This window comes from Taudactylus pleione, unplaced genomic scaffold, assembly GCF_031769625.1.
Source record: "Taudactylus pleione unplaced genomic scaffold, aTauple2 ptg000278l, whole genome shotgun sequence".
Lineage (NCBI taxonomy): Eukaryota > Metazoa > Chordata > Amphibia > Anura > Myobatrachidae > Taudactylus > Taudactylus pleione.
This window is the reverse complement of record NW_028284680.1, coordinates 3811344-3835542: the sequence shown is the minus strand read 5'-3', so window position 1 is coordinate 3835542 and position 24199 is coordinate 3811344. Positions and strand designations below refer to the sequence as shown.

At 44.5% G+C, this 24199-nt stretch overlaps 1 protein-coding gene across 10 annotated transcripts in view; it reads left to right on the top strand.

Moving 5' to 3' along the window:
• Positions 1–24199, top strand: part of PKNOX2 (PBX/knotted 1 homeobox 2) — a 500974-nt gene that overhangs the window by 402791 nt on the left and 73984 nt on the right. For all 10 annotated transcript variants that reach the window (XM_088481784.1, XM_088481789.1, XM_088481785.1 and 7 more), the window contains one exon: positions 17262–17450. In XM_088481784.1, coding sequence (XP_088337910.1) covers positions 17262–17450 — 189 coding nt within the window. The remainder of the gene's footprint in view (positions 1–17261; positions 17451–24199) is intronic.

The window sequence follows — 24199 nt, the reverse complement described above, 5'->3', positions numbered from 1 at the left end:
AGAGTGTCTGCTGTGCACAATGACTAAATGTATGGTATAGGTGACAGCACTATAGGCTCAGTACAGGGTGTCTGCTGTGCACAACGACTAAATGGATGGTATAGGTGACAGCACTATAGGCTTAGTACAGGGTGTCTGCTGTGCACAACGACTAAATGTACGGTATAGGTGACAGCACTATAGGCTTAGTATAGGGTGTCTGCTGTGCACAATGACTAAATGTATGGTATAGGTGACAGCACTATAGGCTTAGTACAGGGTGTCTGCTGTGCACAGTGACTAAATGGACGGTATAGATGACAGCACTATAGGCTTAGTACAGGGTGTCTGCTGTGCACAATGACTAAATGTATGGTATAGGTGACAGCACTATAGGCTTAGTACAGCGTGTTTGCTGTGCACAATGACTAAATGGACGGTGTAGGTGACAGCACTATAGGCTTAGTATAGGGTGTCTGCTGTGCACAATGACTAAATGTATGGTATAGGTGACAGCACTATAGGCTTAGTACAGCGTGTCTGCTGTGCACAATGACTAAATGGACGGTGTAGGTGACAGCACTATAGGCTTAGTATAGGGTGTCTGCTGTGCACAATGACTAAATGTATGGTATAAGTGACAGCACTATAGGCTTAGTATAGGGTGTCTGCTGTGCACAATGACTAAATGTATGGTATAAGTGACAGCACTATAGGCTTAGTACAGGGTGACTGCTGTGCACAATGACTAAATGGTCGGTATAGGTGACAGCACTATAGGCTTAGTACAGCGTGTCTGCTGTGCACAATGACTAAATGAATGGTATAGGTGACAGCACTATAGGCTTAGTACAGCGTGTCTGCTGTGCACAATGACTAAATGGACGGTGTAGGTGACAGCACTATAGGCTTAGTATAGGGTGTCTGCTGTGCACAATGACTAAATGTATGGTATAGGTGACAGCACTATAGGCTTAGTACAGGGTGTCTGCTGTGCACAACGACTAAATGTATGGTATAGGTGACAGCACTATAGGCTTAGTACAGGGTGTCTGCTGTGCACAACGACTAAATGTATGGTATAGGTGACAGCACTATAGGCTTAGTACAGGGTGTCTGCTGTGCACAATGACTAAATGTATGGTATAGGTGACAGCACTATAGGCTCATTACAGGGTGTCTGCTGTGCACAATGACTAAATGGACGGTATAGGTGACAGCACTATAGGCTTAGTACAGGGTGTCTGCTGTGCACAATGACTAAATGTATGGTATAGGTGACAGCACTATAGGCTCAGTACAGGGTGTCTGCTGTGCACAATGACTAAATGGACGGTATAGGTGACAGCACTATAGGCTCAGTACAGGTTGTCTGCTGTGCACAATGACTAAATGGACGGTATAGGTGACAGCACTATAGGCTTAGTACAGGGTGTCTGCTGTGCACAATGACTAAATGTATGGTATAGGTGACAGCACTATAGGCTCAGTACAGGGTGTCTGCTGTGCACAATGACTAAATGGACGGTATAGGTGACAGCACTATAGGCTTAGTACAGGGTGTCTGCTGTGCACAACGACTAAATGTATGGTATAGGTGACAGCACTATAGGCTCAGTACAGGGTGTCTGCTGTGCACAATTACTAAATGGACGGTATAGGTGACGGCACTATAGGCTCAGTACAGGGTGTCTGCTGTGCACAATGACTAAATGGACGGTGTAGGTGACAGCACTATAGGCTCAGTACAGGGTGTCTGCTGTGCACAATGACTAAATGTATGGTATAGGTGACAGCACTATAGGCTCAGTACAGGGTGTCTGCTGTGCACAATGACTAAATGTATGGTATAGGTGACAGCACTATAGGCTCAGTACAGGGTGTCTGCTGTGCACAACGACTAAATGGACGGTATAGGTGACAGCACTATAGGCTCAGTACAGGGTGTCTGCTGTGCACAATGACTAAATGGACGGTATAGGTGACAGCACTATAGGCTTAGTACAGGGTGTCTGCTGTGCACAATGACTAAATGGACGGTATAGGTGACAGCACTATAGGCTTAGTATAGGGTGTCTGCTGTGCACAATGACTAAATGTATGGTATAGGTGACAGCACTATAGGCTTAGTACAGGGTGTCTGCTGTGCACAATGACTAAATGGACGGTATAGGTGACAGCACTATAGGCTCAGTACAGGGTGTCTGCTGTGCACAATGACTAAATGGACGGTGTAGGTGACAGCACTATAGGCTCAGTACAGGGTGTCTGCTGTGCACAATGACTAAATGTATGGTATAGGTGACAGCACTATAGGCTCAGTACAGGGTGTCTGCTGTGCACAACGACTAAATGGACGGTATAGATGACAGCACTATAGGCTCAGTACAGGGTGTCTGCTGTGCACAACGACTAAATGGACGGTATAGGTGACAGCACTATAGGCTTAGTACAGGGTGTCTGCTGTGCACAACGACTAAATGGACGGTATAGGTGACAGCACTATAGGCTTAGTATAGGGTGTCTGCTGTGCACAATGACTAAATGTATGGTATAGGTGACAGCACTATAGGCTTAGTACAGGGTCTCTGCTGTGCACAGTGACTAAATGGACGGTATAGATGACAGCACTATAGGCTTAGTACAGGGTGTCTGCTGTGCACAGTGACTAAATGGACGGTATAGATGACAGCACTATAGGCTTAGTACAGGGTGTCTGCTGTGCACAATGACTAAATGGACGGTATAGGTGACAGCACTATAGGCTTAGTACAGGGTGTCTGCTGTGCACAATGATTAAATGTATGGTATAGGTGACAGCACTATAGGCTCAGTACAGGGTGTCTGCTGTGCACAACGACTAAATGGACGGTATAGGTGACAGCACTATAGGCTTAGTACAGGGTGTCTGCTGTGCACAACGACTAAGTGTATGGTATAGGTGACAGCACTATAGGCTTAGTACAGGGTGTCTGCTGTGCACAATTACTAAATGGACGGTATAGGTGACGGCACTATAGGCTCAGTACAGGGTGTCTGCTGTGCACAATGACTAAATGGACGGTGTAGGTGACAGCACTATAGGCTCAGTACAGGGTGTCTGCTGTGCACAATGACTAAATGTATGGTATAGGTGACAGCACTATAGGCTCAGTACAGGGTGTCTGCTGTGCACAACGACTAAATGGACGGTATAGGTGACAGCACTATAGGCTCAGTACAGGGTGTCTGCTGTGCACAACGACTAAATGGACGGTATAGGTGACAGCACTATAGGCTTAGTACAGGGTGTCTGCTGTGCACAACGACTAAATGGACGGTATAGGTGACAGCACTATAGGCTTAGTATAGGGTGTCTGCTGTGCACAATGACTAAATGTATGGTATAGGTGACAGCACTATAGGCTTAGTACAGGGTGTCTGCTGTGCACAGTGACTAAATGGACGGTATAGATGACAGCACTATAGGCTTAGTACAGGGTGTCTGCTGTGCACAATGACTAAATGTATGGTATAGGTGACAGCACTATAGGCTTAGTACAGGGTGTCTGCTGTGCACAATGACTAAATGTATGGGATAAGTGACAGCACTATAGGCTTAGTACAGGGTGTCTGCTGTGCACAATGACTAAATGGTCGGTATAGGTGACGTCACTATAGGCTTAGTACAGGGTGTCTGCTGTGCACAATGACTAAATGTATGGTATAGGTGACAGCACTATAGGCTTAGTACAGGGTGTCTGCTGTGCACAATGATTAAATGTATGGTATAGGTGACAGCACTATTGGCTTAGTACAGGGTGTCTGCTGTGCACAGTGACTAAATGTATGGTATAGGTGACAGCACTATAGGCTTAGTACAGGTTGTCTGTTGTGCAGGATGACAGCAGTGTTTCACCACCACATAACAGTTTAGGTGCCCATACACGGTGCGATATAGCAGCCGATCCGATGGATTGGTACGATATCGCTACTATATCGTACCGTGTGGGGGCATGATAATGGCCAGTGTGCGCTCCCGTGGGGTCGTACATCGCACCTCTAGATCTTACTGCATGGTCACTGGATCTGGGGATGCGATGTACGATCCTATTGCGCACTATGCGGGTGGGGGAGGAGGGGGCCAGCGGCCACCTGATCGCTCCGTGTGTGGGGACCGCCCTATATGTCGGCCATCGAATCCCAAGTCGCATAACAAGGTGCATATCGCAGCTGTACACAGTTACAGGATTCTCTTAGTTTCTTAGGGAGATTATTCTATTGATGATGTGTTCCGTTGAGCATACTGTTATTAACTTACAGCAGCACTTCAAATGAATTTCTCTTAATTAAGCCTTTTGTCTTTAAAAGTCGCAGCCATTCTACGGTCACTAGTTTTTATTTGTTGTTTGGCTAAATGTTAATGGTTCTGACTTTCCTTTCAATAGCCATCCCGTTTTCATTTCGAGTGGGATTGCATTTTAAAGGGCATACAGTGTATTTATTGTCAGAGGGATAATAACCACGAGAAAGAGGGAAAAATCAAATAGTACATATTGGTTCCTAGACTGCAATGGGCAAAACGTTCTGTGGATGAGAGGTGAAGTTGGGAGATATTTCTGAAGCTAGAAAAGAGATATACAGTCAGGTGCATAAATATTGGGACATTGACAGAATTTTCATATTTTGGCCTCTATTCACCACCACAATGGCTTTGAAATGAAACAAACAAGATGTGCTTTAACTGCAGACTTTCAGATTTAATTTGAAGGTAATTACATCCAAATCAGGTGAACGGTGTAGGAATTACAACGGTTTCTATATGTGACTATCAACTCAAAAACTATTTCATGGACAGGTGTGGGCTATTCCCTCGTTATTTCATTATCAATTAAGCAGGTAAAAGGTCTGGAGTTGATTCTAGGTGTGACATTTGAATTTGGAATCAGTTGCTGTCGACTCTCATTATGAGATCCAAAGAGCTGTCACTAGCAGAAAGCAAGCTATCATTAGGCTGAAAAATCAAAACAAACCCATCAGAGAGATAGCAATAACATGTCAGAGCACAAACCAAGCATGAAGTCCAAGGAATTGTCTGTAGACCTCTGAGTCAGGATTGTCCCGAGGCAGAAATCTAGGCAAGGGTACAGAAAATATCTGCAGCTTTGGAGGTCCCAATGAACAAAGTGGCCTCCATCATCTGTAAATGGAAGAAGTTTGGAACCACCAGGACTCTTCCTAGAGTTGGCCGGCCGTCTAAACTGAGCAATCGTGGGAGAAGGGCCCTAGTCAGGGAGGTGACCAAGAACCCGATGGTCACTCTTTCAGATCTACAGCATTCCTCTGTGGAGAGAGAAGATCCTTCCAGAAAACAACCATCTCTGCAGCAATCCACCAATCAGGCCTGTATGGTAGAGTGGCCAGACGTAAGTCACTCCTTAGTAAAAAGCACTTGGCAGCACGCCTGGAGTTTGCCAAAATGCACCTGAAGGACTCTCAGACCATGAGAAACAAAATTCTCTGGTCTGATGAGACAAAGATTGAACTGTTTGGCGTGAATGCCAGGCGTTATGTTTGGTGGAAACCAGGCACCGCTCATCACCAGGCCAATACTATTCCTAGAGTGAAGCATGGTGGGGGCAGCATCATGCTGTGGGGATGTTTTTCAGCGGCAGGAACTGGGAGAATAGTCAGGATAGAGGGAAAGATGAATGCAGCAATGTACAGAGACATCCTGGATGAAAATCTGCTCCAGAGCGCTCTTGACCGCAGACTGGGGCGACGGTTCATCTTTCAGCAGGACAACGACCCTAAGCACACAGCCAAGATATCAAAGGAGTGGCTTCAGGACAACTCTGTGAATGTCCTTGAATGGCCCAGCCTGAGCCCAGACTTGAATCCGATTGAACATCTCTGGAGAGATCTGAAAATGGCTGTGCACCGACGCTCCCCATCCAACCTGATGGAGCTTGAGAGGTGCTGCAAAGAGGAATGGGCGAAACTGCCCAAAGATAGGTGTGCCAAGCTTGTGGCATCATATCCAAAAAGACTTGAGGCTGTAATTGCTGCCGAAGGTGCATCAACAAAATATTGAGCAAATGTCGTGAATACTTATGTACATGTGATTTCTTAGTTGTTTTTTTTTTTAATCAAATTTGCAAAAATACTTTACACATTGTCATTATGGGGTATTGTGTGTAGAATTTTTTAGGACAAAAATGAATTTGTTCCTGTTTGGAATAAGGCTGTAACATAACAAAATGTGGAAAAAGTGAAGCGCTGTGAATATTTTCCGGATGCCATGTAAAGTATCACACTACATGCAAATAATTCCCTCCTCACCCATCCAATGACCTCTTTCCCAAACTCATCTACAAAGTCCTCAACTACTCTCCTCCTCCATGTACCCCAATCCTTATTCCCTCACCAAGCACCGTCCTCCCTGCAGTCTTCGCTCTGTCAGTGACTGTCGCCTCGTCTCCTGCCCGCCCCCAGGATTTCTCCCAAGCTTTATCAGACATTCAGAAAGCAGGTAACATTGCACCTTAGCAGAACCATGCTGCGCTGCAGGTGGGGAGATGTGGGAGGGGCGTGTCCCAATTCAAACCTAAATTGCAGTGTAAAGATAAAGCTGCCCAGCATCTGTGGGTTACATGCAGAAGTTTATAATAGTAATAAACGTAACACATACAGAGCACCACGTAATTCGCTATGTTGGTTTTTAAATATTGCTGGTCTTTTTTGGTATTATATTCTTCATGCAGGCATGGGAGATTTAAAGCCTTTGTAATTAAACACCAAAATATTCCATTTTAGGAATATTTGCAGAGTATAATGACACGAAAGTGTCTTCAAATGCTTCATTACTGAGCAAATAGTGTGCCATTGACATTTCATGTGGAGTGTTGTTTTCATCACCTACACGGTTATGATTGAAAGATCTACAGTAAAGCAGGTAGGCAATGTCTAGTTAACACCATATGTTAGACAGGCAATAGGTCGACAGGGACAAAAGGTCGACATGTAGGAAGGTCAACAGTGTCAAAAGGTCAACATGAAAATGGTAGACACGTGTTTTGTTTGTTTTTATCTAACCCTAATCTTCACCCTAACTCTCCCCTTGGTGCCTAACCCTTTCTTCCTGGTGCCTAAGCGTCGGGGTAGGTGCCTGACCATCCCTCCTGGTGCCTAACCCTAACCGTTGGGATAAGTGCTAGTGCTAAACCATGTAAAGTCTCAGTTCGTAGCAGGCTTTGACCCGTGGCAGTTTGATTTTAGGGCGAATCGATCAACGGAGGACGTAATCCTAAATGTTTTACTTCAGGTGCAAGACCACGTAGAAACTAGGGATACCTATGCAAGGAGTTTATGTGTAGATTTTAGCTCAGCATTTAACACTATTGTACCTAGTGCTTTGATTACTAAGCTTTTTGGCTTAGGCCTAAATGGGTTTACTTGTAGATGGTTGCTAAATTTCTTATCTGACAGACCCCAGGTGGTCAAGTTGGGGAAAAGTAGCTCCAAGGAGTTGGTGCTGAATGTTGGGAGTCCCGCAGGGGTGTGTTTTGAGCCCTGCTCTGTATTCTTTGTTCACCCATGATTGTGTGTCCCAGTCTCGGTCTGTTAAGATCATTAAATTTGCGGATGATATCACTATCGTTGGTCTAATAACCAACGGGGATGAACTTGCTTATAGAGCTGAGATGGATAGTATGTTTGAGTGGAGCAGGGGAAATTGCCTCCTTTTAAACACTATGAAAACAAAAGAAATGATTATCGACTTTAGGAAGCGTAGTACTACTAGAAGGACCCCGGTGTGTGTAGGCGGTTTGACCATTGAGGTAGTACCCTCCCTTAAGTTGTTGGGGTTTTATGTCTCAAACACTTTGTCATGGTCCTTAAACTCAGCCTTCTTGGTTAAGACGGCGCATCAACGTTTGTTTTTTCTGCGCCGCTTGCGATCTGCGTGTGTGAGTAGGGGAACCCTTTTACATTTTTACCGGAGCATTGTGGAAAGCGTTTTGACTTATGGTATTGTTGCTTGGTACGGGGATTGTACTGTGGCTGAGCGGAGGGCGTGGAATAGGGTGGTTGGAACAGATAGTAAAATCATTGGAGTGGTGCTACCGTGCACACAGGAGATATATGATAAAAGGCTCCGGAAGAAAACTACTTCTATCTTAGCAGATTCCAGCCATCCTAATCACGTTCTTTTTGAGAAATTGCCATCAAATAGGCGTTTTAGAGCGTTGCGCACTCGCACAAGGCGTTGGCACAATAGTTTTTTTCCTGCAGCCGTGCGTATGTTAAACGGTTAGCTTAAATAGTTATATGGTGTTGTATTACAGTGTAATTTTGCTGCCTGTCTTACTATATGGTATGTGTTGTATTGTTTTTTCGTTGGCATCACTTGTGCGGTCAATGACAAATAAAATAGAATTGTAATTGTAAGTACCTAACCATAAAAAAAATCATCATGTGTCGACCATTTTCAGGTCGGCCATTTTCACACTGTCGACCTTTACTGTGTCGACCTTTTGTCTGTCTAACATCTGGTGTCTATCAAGACATTGTCTAGCTTTTTACTGTATATCTGCAGACCGGATACCCACCTACACGGCTATGCAAATTTGCTTGTGTGCCCAAGTTTCCCTGCAGCATCCTGGGGATGAGGAAATCTTATTCTCCGCAGGACAGTCCACACTACAGCTCATGTCATAGGCTGTGTAGCATTGTGCGGAATCTGCCGCATATTCCTGAATGATTGTATCATTCCTTCCAGGTCCAACCAACATCCGTGTCATTGTACATATCAATGTGCAGGGCTCTAACTCAGATGACCTTAAGTGATGTCACAACCAACATCCGTGTCATTGTACATATCAATGTGCAGCGCTGTAACTCAGGTGACCTTATGTGATGTCACAACCAACATCCGTGTCATTGTACATATCAATGTGCAACGCTGTAACTCAGGTGCACGCTCTGTATCTGACCTTAAGTGATGTCACAACCAACATCCGTGTCATTGTGCATATCAATGTGCAACGCTGTAACTCAGGTGCAAGCTCTGTATCTGACCTTAAGTGATGTCACAACCAACATCCGTGTCATTATACATATCAATGCTCAACGCTGTAACTCAGGTGCACGCTCTGTATCTGACCTTAAGTGATGTCACAACCAACAACTGTGGTCATTATACACTGTGCTGCTCATTCCTAAGCAACAACCTGGTTTGTAACTGGTAATCGGCGCTGGATGCTGTGTGTAAACTGTTCTATTATCGGACCGAACAGCCAAAAATCAACTGCACAGGTTGATTATTGCATATTGTGTACCTAGCTTTCTCTTTCCCCTCTTCTGTGTAGGAGTTGGTACATCCGGGATGCACATTTTGTATTGTGGCCATAGAATTCCCTGATTATGAAATAAGGTGTACAGCTCTGCGGAATATATTGGAGCTGCCTAAATAAAACATAATAAAAATGTAATTTGATATTGCTGCGTAAAAGAGCTTATCGTGTATGGATGTGGGCAGTAAAGATTAAATAGCGTAACAGGGGGAGAAGTGGTAACACTTTGTCTTCACAGTGAGGGATGTCCACATCAAGGGTAAAGCCGGTTGGTTACGTTGGGTGGAGGAAACATTGCAGTCAGCGGTTTCGCTGTGATTTATTAGATCAATGTTTACTACTGGCTTTTAGTAAACCAAATGGTAATTTCTAGTTTAGAAGGCAGGCCAGATTACAAATCTCAATGAGTTTGTGTACACGCTCTGGCAACTGTGTTTTAGTACCTGCCATGCTTCCCTAATCACTGATCCTGCAAACGTCTAAATGATGAAGCTGCTATCTCCCAGACGCTTCCTGGGATCGTGATCACCAGTACTTTGCATGTGTTAGAGATCTAGGTGAGTGCATCTCACTAGTATGACGGACTCTCCGCTGGATTGTCAGGCCCAGCATTTGTCCGTAGTGTGCCCAGTAACGTGGACAATAGAGGTCATTTGCAAACCACACGACCTTTTGCGAGTTACCAGTCTGTCTGGAAACGTGCACGGTGGAAAAAGTATAAACATCACCTCAAAGTCAAGACTGAAACTTTTTAGGTCCCATCACCTTCATTCATTTCAGTGTTTCTGGGTTTCACCTAAAATACTGCTTGGTTTAGCCTCAGTCTTGACTTAAATATAACATGAGCGTAAGGTGACATCAAGATTGTCTTAATTTTTATTATGTTTGCCAAATTGCACCTAAAAGAGCACGTTCCTAATATAACCAGGTCTAGTGCATCTGAAAGTGTTTCCTTTCATAGTATAGGCCAGTGGTTCCCAAACAGTGTGCCTAGGCACCCTGGGGGGCCTCGGGACACTTGCAGGGGTGCCTCAGGTTGGTGGTCCAGCACTAAATCAAATGATTTATGGTCTATGTAATGTAAATATATGGACAAACAGAAGCACAAACCTGTCCCCACCACATAACTGAACATAAGGATGACACAATTTACTTTACTACATTTTATTCAGAATTTTCTAATAAACTTTTGGCCCAGGGGTGCCGTGAAAACAATGCTGATACTCTAGGGTGCCGTGATTTCAAAAAGTTTGGGAACCACTGGTATAGGCTGAGGCCTATTTGTTCCCACCTCTGTGTACATGGACAAAAAAATGTGTGTGGGGAAAAGCACTGTGGGGCTGATGCACAGTGAGAACCGCTCCAGTAGGGTAAAATCGCTCTGCGCAGGCCCAGATAACAGGCCGTGTTCATATGCGCCATTGAACACTTGCACCTGTAGAGGCGGGAACCAGGTAGGGATGGGCTGACATAGGCGTGTTTGTGTAATTGCTAACATGCAGGGAGGCACAGGGAGGTATACTCTATACGCTTGTACAAGTCATATTTTTCCAGGGTTTTGCAAAACAAGTGTAAATGAACAATAATTATGATGATGACTGTTGCAAGTGAAGTGCTTGTGGTTAGCTGAAATGTCCGTGCATGCTTTTGTGTGCGTGTTCTTGCAAATTTCTTTTTAGTACATAATGAGTGGTATGTGATGTATGAGAGAGGTTTTCTACGTTTTAGTGAAGTCTAATAGCAAATGTGGATTCCGCAAGAAAAATAAATAAGTGCAGGTAGCATTTATGACGTAGACCACCACGTGCTACTGGTGTCTTTTTTTGTTTGTTTTTCAGTAAACTCATTTTACAGCTGCGATATGTGATCTAGTTGCAGCCACCTTTGCTTAAAGATTCTTATTTAAGACAGTAGGGGTCAGTATTTATCCATCCTCTGGGACAGGAAAAGGCAGGATTCATCCGCTGGGACAGGAAAAGGCAGGATTCATCTGCTGGGACAGGAAAAGGCAGGATTCATCTGCTGGGACCGGAAAAGGCAGGATTCATCCGCTGGGACAGGAAAAGGCAGGACTCATCCGCTGGGACAGGAAAAGGCAGGACTCATCCGCTGGGACAGGAAAAGGCAGGATTCATCCACTGGGACAGGAAAAGGCAGGATTTCTCTGCTGGGACAGGAAAAGGCAGGATTCATCCGCTGGGACAGGAAAAGGCAGGATTCATCCGCTGGGACAGGAAAAGGCAGGATTCATCCGCTGGGACAGGAAAAGGCAGGACTCATCCGCTGGGACAGGAAAAGGCAGGATTCATCCGCTGGGACAGGAAAAGGCAGGATTCATCCGCTGGGACAGGAAAAGGCAGAATTTCTCTGCTGGGACAGGAAAAGGCAGGATTCATCCGTTGGGACAGGAAAAGGCAAGATTCATCCACTGGGACACGAAAAGGCAGGACTCATCCGCTGGGACAGGAAAAGGCAGGATTTCTCTGCTGGGACAGGAAAAGGCAGGATTCATCCGCTGGGACAGGAAAAGGCAGGACATCTGCTGGGGCAGAAAAAGGCAGGACTCATCCGTTGGGACAGGAAAAGGCAAGATTCATCCGTTGGGACAGGAAAAGGCAGGACTCATCCGCTGGGACAGGAAAAGGCAGGACTCATCCGCTGGGACAGGAAAAGGCAGGACTCATCCGCTGGGACAGGAAAAGGCAGGACTCATCCGCTGGGACAGGAAAAGGCAGGACTCATCCGCTGGGACAGGAAAAGGCAGGACTCATCCGCTGGGACAGGAAAAGGAAGGACTCATCTGCTGGGACAGGAAAAGGCAGGACTCATCTGCTGGGACAGGAAAAGGCAGGATTCATCCGCTGGGACAGGAAAAGGCAGGACATCTGCTGGGGCAGAAAAAGGCAGGACATCTGCTGGGGCAGAAAAAGGCAGGACTCATCCGTTGGGACAGGAAAAGGCAAGATTCATCCGCTGGGACAGGAAAAGGCAGGACTCATCCGTTGGGACAGGAAAAGGCTGGAAAGGCAGTGCCAGATTCCTCCTGAGAATCGAGAGCAGCATTGATACATACTCTGAAATAGAACAAGGCATTGTCCATCCTGTGGGACAGTACAAGGCAGTGTCCATCCTCTGGGACAGGACAGGAGGTGTCCATCCTCTGGGACAGTACAAGACAGTGTCCATCCTGTGGGACAGGACAAGGCAGTGTCCATCCTGTGGGACAGGACAAGGCAGTGTCCATCCTGTGGGACTACAAGGCAGTGTCCATACTGTGGGACAGAACAGGAGGTGTCCATCCTTTGGGACAGTACAAGGCAGTGTCCATCCTGTGGGACAGGACAGGAGGTGTCAATCCTGTGTGACAGGACAGGAGGTGTCCATCCTTTGGGACAGTACAAGGCAGTGTCCATCCTGTGGGACAGTACAAGGCAGTGTCCATCCTGTGGGACAGTACAAGGCATTGTCCATCCTGTGGGACAGTACAAGGCAGTGTCCATCCTCTGGGACAGGACAGGAGGTGTCCATCCTCTGGGACAGGACAGGGCACTTTTCATCTTCTGCAGATTTCATTCAGCATTCTATGGATTGAGCATTATATAAAGAGACAGGTTTATAATATCTTTTATTTTAGGAAACAGTGGAACATCAAATTCACAGTATATGTATTCTAAGAGAAGCTAGAATGTATTATCTGAGTGCTATTATGGTCTCTGGTACCTGGTGAGTTTATATCCAAGAGGTGAATAAGAGGCAGAAAAGTTTGTAGTTTGTGTAAGGATGCGAAGAAGTTAGACTCTTTTTTATGCTCAGACATTGACCTTTTGTTGCACTGCCCATTTATTTGTGCTGGGCATCATCGCTGGGATATTAACTGACCGGAAATGGCTCTCGGCCCCCAGTATGCTAAATCCATGTCTCCACCTTATGTTCTACCTATTTTGCTGCCATGTAAATCCTGAAAAATTGTTCTGGCGTAAAGATGATGAAAAGGCCAGCGACATTAGCCATCATTAGAAGAGAAATCATGTATTCCTCACAGCCGAGATGCACATAATTAGAAAATAGAAAAAGGTCAGATCTTGCCATTATCAACTCAATCAGCCGCAGAGTGCCACGCAGTCAATTAATTCAGCATCTGTGTTTTTTACAATCCTGTGCACGTCCTGCAGTGGCCTGTAACTCTTCAGGGGGACAGATATACTGCTTGGCCAGGCAGCGACATAAATGAGAGCTCAACAAATGATCTGAGCTAATTGAGAGATTTATGTCACTCAGTGTCTGTGCCGTATAGATAGATCTTTCTGTCCTTTCTCGCTCACACAGTATTTCCACTGTAAATTGAAATGAACAGCACCTCTAGCTTTAAAGGGGCATTGTGTCTGTAAAATCTTTTACACTTACAAATCTTTATTCTTTCTAAAATGTGGACTGGTAGAGCTCCCATTAACATGAATGGCTTAGTTTTGCATGTTGGAGATTTAATGCTATGATACCAGGGGAGTCAGATATGTCACCCCCCTCCCTTGGTCCTGTTTACACAATTCCTTTGTCCTCTACCAGCCTTTGTCCTCTGACATCCTTCTCATCAGTCCTACATGTCCTGCGCATCATTTTGAATCCTCTTGAATATCTTTTGCGTAACATACAGGGGTGCGATCACTGTGCACTATACCTCACATTAGACCTCAGGCAAGCAGGGAATCCTAGCAATATATATTCACCGGGGTCTACCACACGGCACCCCTAGTGTTGGAGCATGGGTCTGCAGGCTCTAACATAGGCTTTAATGTTAGAGAGTTAAATGAAGAGACTCCTTTCATGAATTTCTATAGAAAAAAAAAAAAAATTAGTCTTAATAAAATCATCAATGCACAAAGGATTTTTAACTCTGGAAATTTAAAATTAAGTTGACAGATGACATGTCAGACGTCACAGTATGTGGAGGACTACATATTCTCACTCTCTTCTTTTAACACTCTCTGGGTCTGTTTGTGTTAAAAAAAAAAAAAAAAAAGATAGTAATAATAATGTTTCCAGACTAAAGGAGCATACACACTAGACTATATGCTCCCTGAGCGATATCGTCTAGTGTGTCTCTGGCAGGGTGTGCTCAATGTCGTTAATGACATTGAGCACACCCGCTGAATGATATAATTAACGATATCGTTTAGCGACCAGCTTTCTCCCCCATTCCCCAACATGCCGCAACCTGGCAATATCGTCAGGTTGGCCTGCATGTTTACCCGATGAACGATAATGACGAACGACCCGCAGGAACGCGCATAGTAGTTATCGTTCATCGTTTTGGTGTTAAAAATGGACGATAAAGTGGACGACTGAGCGATAACGATATCGTTATCGTTCAGTCGTCCACTTTAATCGCCCAGTGTGTACGCACCTTAACAGTTTCTTTATAGCGCAGCATATTCCGTTGCACTTTACAATTGGAAACAACATTAATAGAAGAAAACTGGGTAATAGCAGATAGACATAGAGGTATAAGGGCCCTGCTCGCATGCTTACAATCTATAGAGGGCTTCCACACAAAACAGGCACAGAGTGGAGATCAGTGTGCCAATGAGGTTTTACGTGTCCACTGATACATGCTATGTTGCATCTAAAAGGGCAGCGTGAGATTGGTGTGGGTACTTGGGTGTTGAAGGGCTAGCGTGCTACAGCTGTGTATGAAGGGAGCTGTTATCCCAGGAGCTTACAGGACTAACACTTCATCAACCTTTGTTACCCCACGCATTTCACACATAGTACAAGCCATAAGATGTGGCTGCCCATTCAGCTAACTGTCCAATTAGTGCTTCTTCATGTGTAGTACCAGTGACCTGGCCCAGTATACATCTCACCACAGTCAGAGGCAGAGTTACACCAGGGTCTATGCAAGCAGCTTACAAAGGGTCCATGAGCACATCATTAATACCCAGAGGAATAGTATGTTCATACTGCTGACCATTCAGTATCTTAACTACAGCCAGTATTGGCAATGGTGGGCTCCCGGGGTGTATTGCTGCAACCATTAAATGGACGGTGTAATGAAAGTATGTTGTGAATATTTAAAGTTTAAGACTGATTAGTTCTCTATTTCATAGTTTTGTATTCATAGTAATCAGCTGAGAATGTTAATCATACCCACAATCCTAATTATAGGCCTAATATTTAAAACAAAAAAGTCAATTTTCAGCCATGAACCTACTTTTTGGGGTTATGCTGTTGTCTACGGTCTGTGTAACCTGAGCCTGATTAGCAGAGTGAATAGTGCAAGGGATATTCCAGTGGAGATTTGACTTCTGTGCAAGGTTCTTGTAGAGATGCAGCTGTACACACATGTGATGATGCTTTATGAAACTTATATCACAGTGTACAATACCCAGAATTTCTTTCTCATACTACATTTTTTATTGTTTTTCAAATTGCATTAGGTCTCGTCTGCCTGTTAGGTATCATCCCTACTGGGGTCTATTTCATGTGGATGTGGAAATGAAAACCATGCTTTCCTGTATCCCCATACTCACTTGCAGCATTAATGGAACCCATGCTTTCCTGTATCCCCATACTCACTGGTAGCATTAATGGAAACCATGCTTTCCTGTATCCCCATACTCACTTGCTGCATTAATGGAAACCATGCTTTCCTGTATCCCCATACTCACTTGCAGCATTAATGGAAACCATGCTTTCCTGTATCCCCATACTCACTCGTAGCATTAATGGAAACCATGCTTTCCTGTATCCCCATACTCACTTGCTGTATTATTGGAAACCATGCTTTCCTGTATCCCCTTACTCACTCGTAGCATTAATGGAAACCATGCTTTCCTGTATCCCCATACTCACTCGTAGCATTAATGGAAACCATGCTTTCCTGTATCTCCATACTCACTTGCTGCATTAATGGAAACCATGCTTTCCTGTGTCCCCATACTCACTCGTAGCATTAATGGAAACCATGCTTTCCTGTATCCCCATACTCACTTGCTGCATTAATGGAAACCATGCTTTCCTGTGTCCCCATACTCACTTGCTGCATTAATGGAAACCATGCTTTCCTGTGTCCCCATACTCACTCGTAGCATTAATGGAAACCATGCTTTCCTGTATCCCCATACTCACTCGTAGCATTAATGGAAACCATGCTTTCCTGTATCTCCATACTCACTCGTAGTATTAATGGAAACCATGCTTTCCTGTATCCCCATACTCACTTGCTGCATTAATGGAAACCATGCTTTCCTGTATCCCCATACTCACTTGCTGCATTAATGGAAACCATGCTTTCCAGTATCCCCATACTCACTCGTAGCATTAATGGAAACCATGCTTTCCTGTATCCCCATACTCACTCGTAGCATTAATGGAAACCATGCTTTCCTGTATCCCCATACTCACTTGCTGCATTAATGGAAACCATGCTTTCCTGTATCCCCATACTCACTCGTAGCATTAATGGAAACCATGCTTTCCTGTATCCCTATACTCACTCGTAGCATTAATGGAAACCATACTTTCATGTATCTCTATACTCACTTGCTGCATTACTCCTGTTTGGAAGCTTTGTAGCAGTGGGGTTTATTTTTTACTCTTCCTGATCCATCCATTGGGTTTGCTACAACTGAATACATTGGGGAGGCCAAGGCAACCTCCAGGGACCTCTGAGAATGTGATCGGAAACACAGCTAACAGCCACATGTCACATACATTTAGATCTGTCACTTTCACTGGATCCTTTAAGATTTATAACACAAATCAAGTGCCTATTGGTATAAGGACTAAGGAGCACTGGTCACTGGTTAATAACGCTAGTATTCTATTCACTGCATTGTATCAGCTAGACAATAATCACCTTCTACAGTCATTGTTTTCTTACGATAATTTGATATATAACTGTTTTGGCACGGTGCTAGTTTGTATCATGGAATATCTTGGCTCTTTCAGATGGTGAAGGCGATTCAGGTTCTCAGGATCCATCTGCTAGAACTAGAGAAGGTGAATGAATTGTGCAAGGATTTCTGCAACCGGTATATCACCTGCCTGAAAACCAAAATGCACAGTGATAATCTGCTCAGGAACGACTTGGGAGGACCCTATTCCCCGAACCAGCCCTCCAACAGCCTTCATGCACAGGTCAGATAACATGTACACTTTCTTTTACTGCTGTGACTGTAAGGAATCCTTTCTGTGCAGTAACTGGAGGGGGCGCCACCTTTAGCTCTGTGTGATGGCATTGAGGTGATGCCCATTATATCCAGTCATTCATTTGCTTTCATTTTTTTAAACTGCATAAATAAGAGGGGAAAAAAAAGTTAAAAACTGAGCTACGCAGATACCTGGGTTACAGGACTCCGTAATGTATTTCTAGCTCTTATTTCTGTTAATCTGTTGTGTTGTTACTGCATGATTCCATGCTAGCTCTGGTATTCTGAAGACCCCATTGATATGAGACGGTCAGACATGTTGCATGAAAGCATGGCACGGTTAGATTGTTATTTGCAGAAAAGCACGGGTCTATTCATGTAGCAGATGATGTGGCTTCTGAAAATATCACTATATATCGCATCACATCACATCGATGTTATACATAGTGATGTTTAGTAGCCATTACCTGCCCGGCGTCTTCAGGCGGTATCCGTCCCCTCCGTAAATCAGCGAGAAGACAGACATATCGGGTGGGTTGTGTATAGATCTCCTTCAGTATTTGTACCTGGAAGTGACGTGAGTGAGGGCGGAAGTGCGGTTTCCATGCCCATTAACTCCACCGCTCGCCACGCTTCGGGCACGGTGGCTCGCTTTGCTTGCCACAGGTTTATATTGCCCCTCTATGTCCGTGGATGGAAAGGAATGACTTTGGACAGTAACTGATGACGTCAGGGTACATCTACGGAAAGGGATCTATCCACTACCATATTGGGAGTCTGTATTCTCGCTGCGCATGCTACGGCGTCCCAGAGCAGCAGGTCATGTCAGACCTGCTGCAAAGGACACTGGGAAAAGGGGGCGGAGCCAGCGACAGGTAGACAACAGGGAAGTATGCAGCTTTCCCTGCTCTGTTTGTGCTTGCGGTACAGATTATGCCACCCTCAGACAGCCAATCTGTACCGCATTAGAAGGAACAGAGAGCAGATTGATGCGATTCATACACAAAGCAGGAATAACCTTCTCCACGGTAACCCCCTCCATGAATCGCCAAATGCAGTGAAGAGCCATATTTTCAGCTAAACAGGACTTTTCACTACTTTATGAATAGACCCCATAATATTTTACTAGAATCCGTCACCAATCCTTCCTAATAAGCAGGAGGCAGTTGGCTACAAATGTAAGACGGACGCATCTACACTCATGCAGAGAAGCATAACGGGAATCTGGCGTTTGGCGCTATTGATTGACGATCGCTGCTGTTGTAGAGATCACTGAATACAGTTGCTGGAAGTTATACAATTGCCAAATGAAATGAATGGAATGGAGTTCAATATATTAATATAAAGCCTGGCCAATGCTTGTCAATAGGTATTAGGGATTAATGTCACCATTCATATTGTAAATCCAAATGAATGACATTTGTCTATTTCCCAGAAGGGGCCAGTCCTAGTATTTCTGTATCTACGCCCACACGGCGGAGGTGGCTGTATGCATGCAAAGCGTCTGAGTGGGGTTTTATATTGTTTTATGCTTTTACCACATAAAACTCATTTGCGTCCTATATAACTGCTTTCGAGGACAGTGTTCTGTGTCCTGCTATTCGCAACATATAAGATAAATATAACACTATTTGCCTCACCTGGATTATTATGGGGCCAGCACTATAGATGCACTATATGAATTAGAACAAAAACAATTTTCAACGCTTATCCTTACCAACAAGTCTGAATAACGTAAGCATCCGTTCCAGGTACGCAGCAGTCAATGTATGGAGCCGTTTCATCTTGTACGGCAAATTAATCTTCGAGGGTTAAGTGTCACATGTGAAAACGAGCATTCCTTTATCCCCACACATAGGAATAATCTATGTACAAACAAGTGAGAGGGGATTTATTACATGTTTTCTGGCGTTACTGCAGAAATACTAAACAGGCTCTTTACAGTATATTATTCCAACATTACCTAAACACTTGCATCTGTACGACCCGGCTTTTCCCAGCTATGTAACCAGACATTTATCCACAAAAAGGTTATACATGGTATATTTGCCATATACACAAATAATGTCATGTAAAATTGTACAGTAATCATACATTGTCATTTAAAAATGTGAGCGAACCCAGGATAAAGATCTCCTGCATGAGTCCCCAATGCGAGGTACGAGGTATAACCTGAAGACACTAGTTAGAAATCCATGAAATAATAATATGATTTCACAGTGGACATTAATGGTAACATAAATCGGATTCTGAGATTAAATAATATCTAAAAACAAAAAAAAAGGGTTAGTGTCCATTCTAAACAGGCATGTAATTCCTCCCATCCCATTACAGGAGGCAGCGGGTGTAATAGCTGATCATGTAACTGATTACATCAGACAGTGATTGTGATGTCACACAGCCAGGGTATACAGGTTCTTGCCGGTCACAGAACATTCACTTATCAGCCACCGGCCAGGAACTGTGTACTGTATATACTCTCTGTTTATGTCTGTCACTACATCTGTCAGACATATCATTATATAGCCTAAGGTAAGATCATACATAAGTTGGATGTATGAACTATCTTGTGTCTAATGTTGAGTGTTGATGTACAGATGTGCTTCCACTGACAACGTGTATTCATATAACATGAAAAACACAACGCAGTGTAATACTGTTAGTGGGATTGGCACCACAAGTGATACATTCTAAATAATATTGTGTGACCCTCCCCCCAAAGAGTACATTGTTCACACAAAGCCCCCTCTGCGATGTTTCCTTCCTGGATATCGTTATTCAATGAGCATATCAGTAATTGCTGGTACCTCTTTCATGTTTCAATAGAAGACCCTCCTATAAATCCTCCTCCACGTACATAGACAAGGAACACAAGTGCACGGGTGCAGCACTGTATGGCACAACATAACATTTTACTATTCCAAATAACTCACATAATCGTGTAGATACAGTGCAGTGCTATTCATAGCAACCACAAATGCTCCTACCATTACCAAGGTACAGTCCTCCTACCAAATGTTATAAAACCATCGGGCAAGTCCCAAACCCGGTTCTTTGAAGCTTGCAGTTGGGCTGTATACCTCTTGGACTAATGTCCGGCACAATGTTAGATGTCAGTGGAGAGTCCCTTTTTATTCCCGCTAATAATCTCCACTGCCATGTTATATATTGCGTCGGACATTAGTCCAAGAGGTATTTGCTCATTGAAAAACGATATCCAGGAAGGAGACATCGCAGAGGGGGCTTTGTGTGACCATTTTACTCTTTGGAGGAAGGGACACACAATATTACATAGAATTTATCACTTGGGGGCCCTTTTTATTTTGGAGACTGCTGTTCTTCTTTTTACTTAATTGGAGTGTCCTGGTTGCCCTTTACTGTGCACCCCTTGAAAATTTTGGAAGTGGTGAACAGCATTCTTTTTTTATATTACACTAGCTGATGGACCCGGTTTCCCCCGGGTAGACCGTAGATATTTACCTTTTCCATCTCACCACTCCATTAACACACTAATCCTTCATCTCTATAGTAATACATCACTGCTATAGTAAGACATTACCCTCCCTCACCTGTGTACTAACACATTCCACTCCTTCACCTCTATAGTAACACCTTTCTCTCACTCACACCTGTAGTAACTTATTCCCCTCCCTCGCCCATGTTGTAACACATTACCTTCCTTCACCCCATAGTAACACATTATAAATTCCCCTCTCTCACCTCTGTAGTAACACATAACCTTCCCTCACCTCTGTAGTAACACATTCCCTTCCCTCACTATTCAAATAGGGAACCACACCAACTGCCAGTGCTTTTCGGCAGCACTTGGGATGACTGTTAAGGTGTGTAAACACTGGGCGATTAGGAAAGAGTACGATTACGACAGTGTAATCGTGCAGTCGTTCCTGATCCCCCTGTAGTGCCTACACTGAACGATCAGTCGTTCAGTGCAGGTACCCTCCATCACTCCTGAACATGGCCAATCTGTCATTATCAGCAGATTGGCCTGCATGTTCAGGCGATGGACAATGTCGGAAACGACCTGCGGGAACGCGCATCGCTGGGCGTTTCTGACATTATAGTGCACGATTACTGAGCAATTGCACAATTACGATGTCGTAATTGTGCATTCGCACAGTAATATCGCCCAGTGTGTACGCACCATTAGCGTTTGACTCATCGTGGCTGTAGCACAGTCAGTCAGGCAGGACACTGCACAGGGAGAGAAAACATTTTAGCACTTTTCATCCCCTTAGCAGTCGAATTTTGAAAATTCCCTTCGTAGTGGGATTTTCATGTGTCTAGGTCCAGGGGTTTGGGCTGGACGCTAGTGAGTCAGGTAATTTAATTATATATATATATATTTTTTATATACACATACATACAGCGAGTAAAATAAGTATTGAACACATCAACATTTTTCTCAGTAAATATATTTCTAATGGGGCTAGGGCCGGCTCTAGGGGTGTTCGACCTGTGCGGTCGCACAGGGGCGCCACCCATAGAGGGCGCACCCCTCCCCAACATCCCGTTTTCAGCGGGACAGTACTGTCCCTGCTGTTCCACCCGTGGACCGAAGTGGCCCGCGGGTGGTCAAATTGGGAGGTTGGGGACCCCCACCACCGCAGCTGTGCGGCGGTGCCAGAACCCGGAGACTCTGAATGGATGCTGTGCGCATGCGCGCGACATTCATTCAGTGACGGAAGAGGGGCTGGGGGAAGCCCAGCTAGTGAGGCTCCCCCCAGCCTGATGTTATTTGGAGGTGGGCACGCCTCCTAATAACGTCAAATAGGGGGCGTGGCCTATGGTAATTAGGCCACACACCCATTTTCACCACGTGCGAATATAGGGCGCACTGGGGAGGGTCGGCACAGGGTGCTCAGACCCCTGGAGCCGGCCCTGAATGGGGTTATTGTTTTTCACCAATGTCAGCAACAACCCATGCAATCCACACATGCAAAGAAATCAAACCATATATGTCCATAAATTAAGTTATGTGTAATAATGTGGAATGACACAGGGAAAAAGTATGAACACGCTTAATGAAATTTTATTTAATACTTCGTACAAAAGCCTTTGTTGGTAATGACCGCTTCAAGACGCCTCCTGTATGGAGAAACTAGTCGCACGCATTGCTCAGGTGTGATCTCGGTTTCTATTCTATTCTAAACCCCGGCGGTTTGGTGGCGGGTTCTATTCTGTTCTAAACCCCGGGGGTTTGGTGGCGGTTTTGCAGCGGTTTCTAAATGACAGCCCTATTCTATTATATTCTAAAATGTGTTTCGACTGTGGTTTGGCGGCGGTTTTGCTATCTGCAGATTTACTAAGGCCAAAACCGCTGCAAAACTGCCATCAAAACACTTTATAGAATAGAATAGAACATGGCTGTCATTTAGAATCCACTGCAAAACCGCCACCAAACCACCGGTGTATAGAACAGAATAGAACCTGCCACCAATCCGCCGGGGTTTAGAACAGAATAGAACCCGCCACCAAACCGCCGGGGTTTAGAACAGAATAGAACCCGCCGTCAAACCGCCCAAATTCTTCAAATCTTGAAGGTTCCGTGGCCTCTTCTATGAACGCTGATCTTTAGTTCTTTCCATAGATTTTCAATTGGATTCAAGTCAGGTGATTGGCTGGGCCATTCTAGTAGCTTTATTTTCTTTCTCTGAAACCAATTATTATTATTATTACTACCAGTTATTTATATAGCGCACACATATTCCGCAGAGCTTTACAGAGAATATTTGGCCAATCACATCCGTCCCTGCCCCAGTGGAGCTTACACTCTATATTCCCTATTACATGCACACACACACACACACACACACACACACACACACACACACACACACACACACACACACACACACACACATACACACTAGGGGTAATTTTGTTAGTAGCCAATTAACCTACCAGTATATTTTTGGAGTGTGGGAGGAAACCCCCGCAAGCACAGGGAGAATATACAAACTCCACACAGTTAGAGCCGTAGTGGGCATCGACCCACAACCTCAGTGCTGTGAGACAGTAATGCTAACCATTACACCGTTTGTGCTGCCCCACTTGAGAGTGTCCTTGGCTGTGTGTTTGTGATCATTGTCTTGCAGAAATTTCCACCCTCATTTCATCTTCAGCATCCTGGGAGGTGGCAGCAGATTTTTATCAAGAATGTCTCTGTACATTTTTCCATTCATCCTACCTTTAATTATATGAAGTATGCCGGTACTGTATGCTAAAAAACAGCCCCACACCATGATGTTCCCACCTCCAAACTTCACTGTTGGTATGGTGTTTTTGGGGTGATGTGCAGTGCCATTTCTCCAAACGTGTGTTTTATGGCATCCAAAGAGTTCAATTTTGGTCTCATCTGACCAGACTCTATTCTTCCTGTATTTCACAGGCTAGTAGAAATGTTGTGCAGCAAACTTCTGATAATTATTTTCACTCCTCTGTCAGAAATCTTGCGAGGAGTACCTGGTCGTGGGCGGTTTATGGTGCAATGATGTTCTTTCCACTTCCGGATTATGGTCCCAACAGTGCTCACTGGAACATTCAGAAGTTTAGAAATCCTTCTGTAACCAATGCCATCAGTATGTTTTGCAACAATAAGGTCTTGAGAGAGCTCTTTGCTTTTACCCATCATGAGATGTTTCGTGTTTGATACCTTGGTAATGAGACACTTTTTTATAGGCCATCAGTTGGGACTGAACTAGTTTATATTAATTTGCA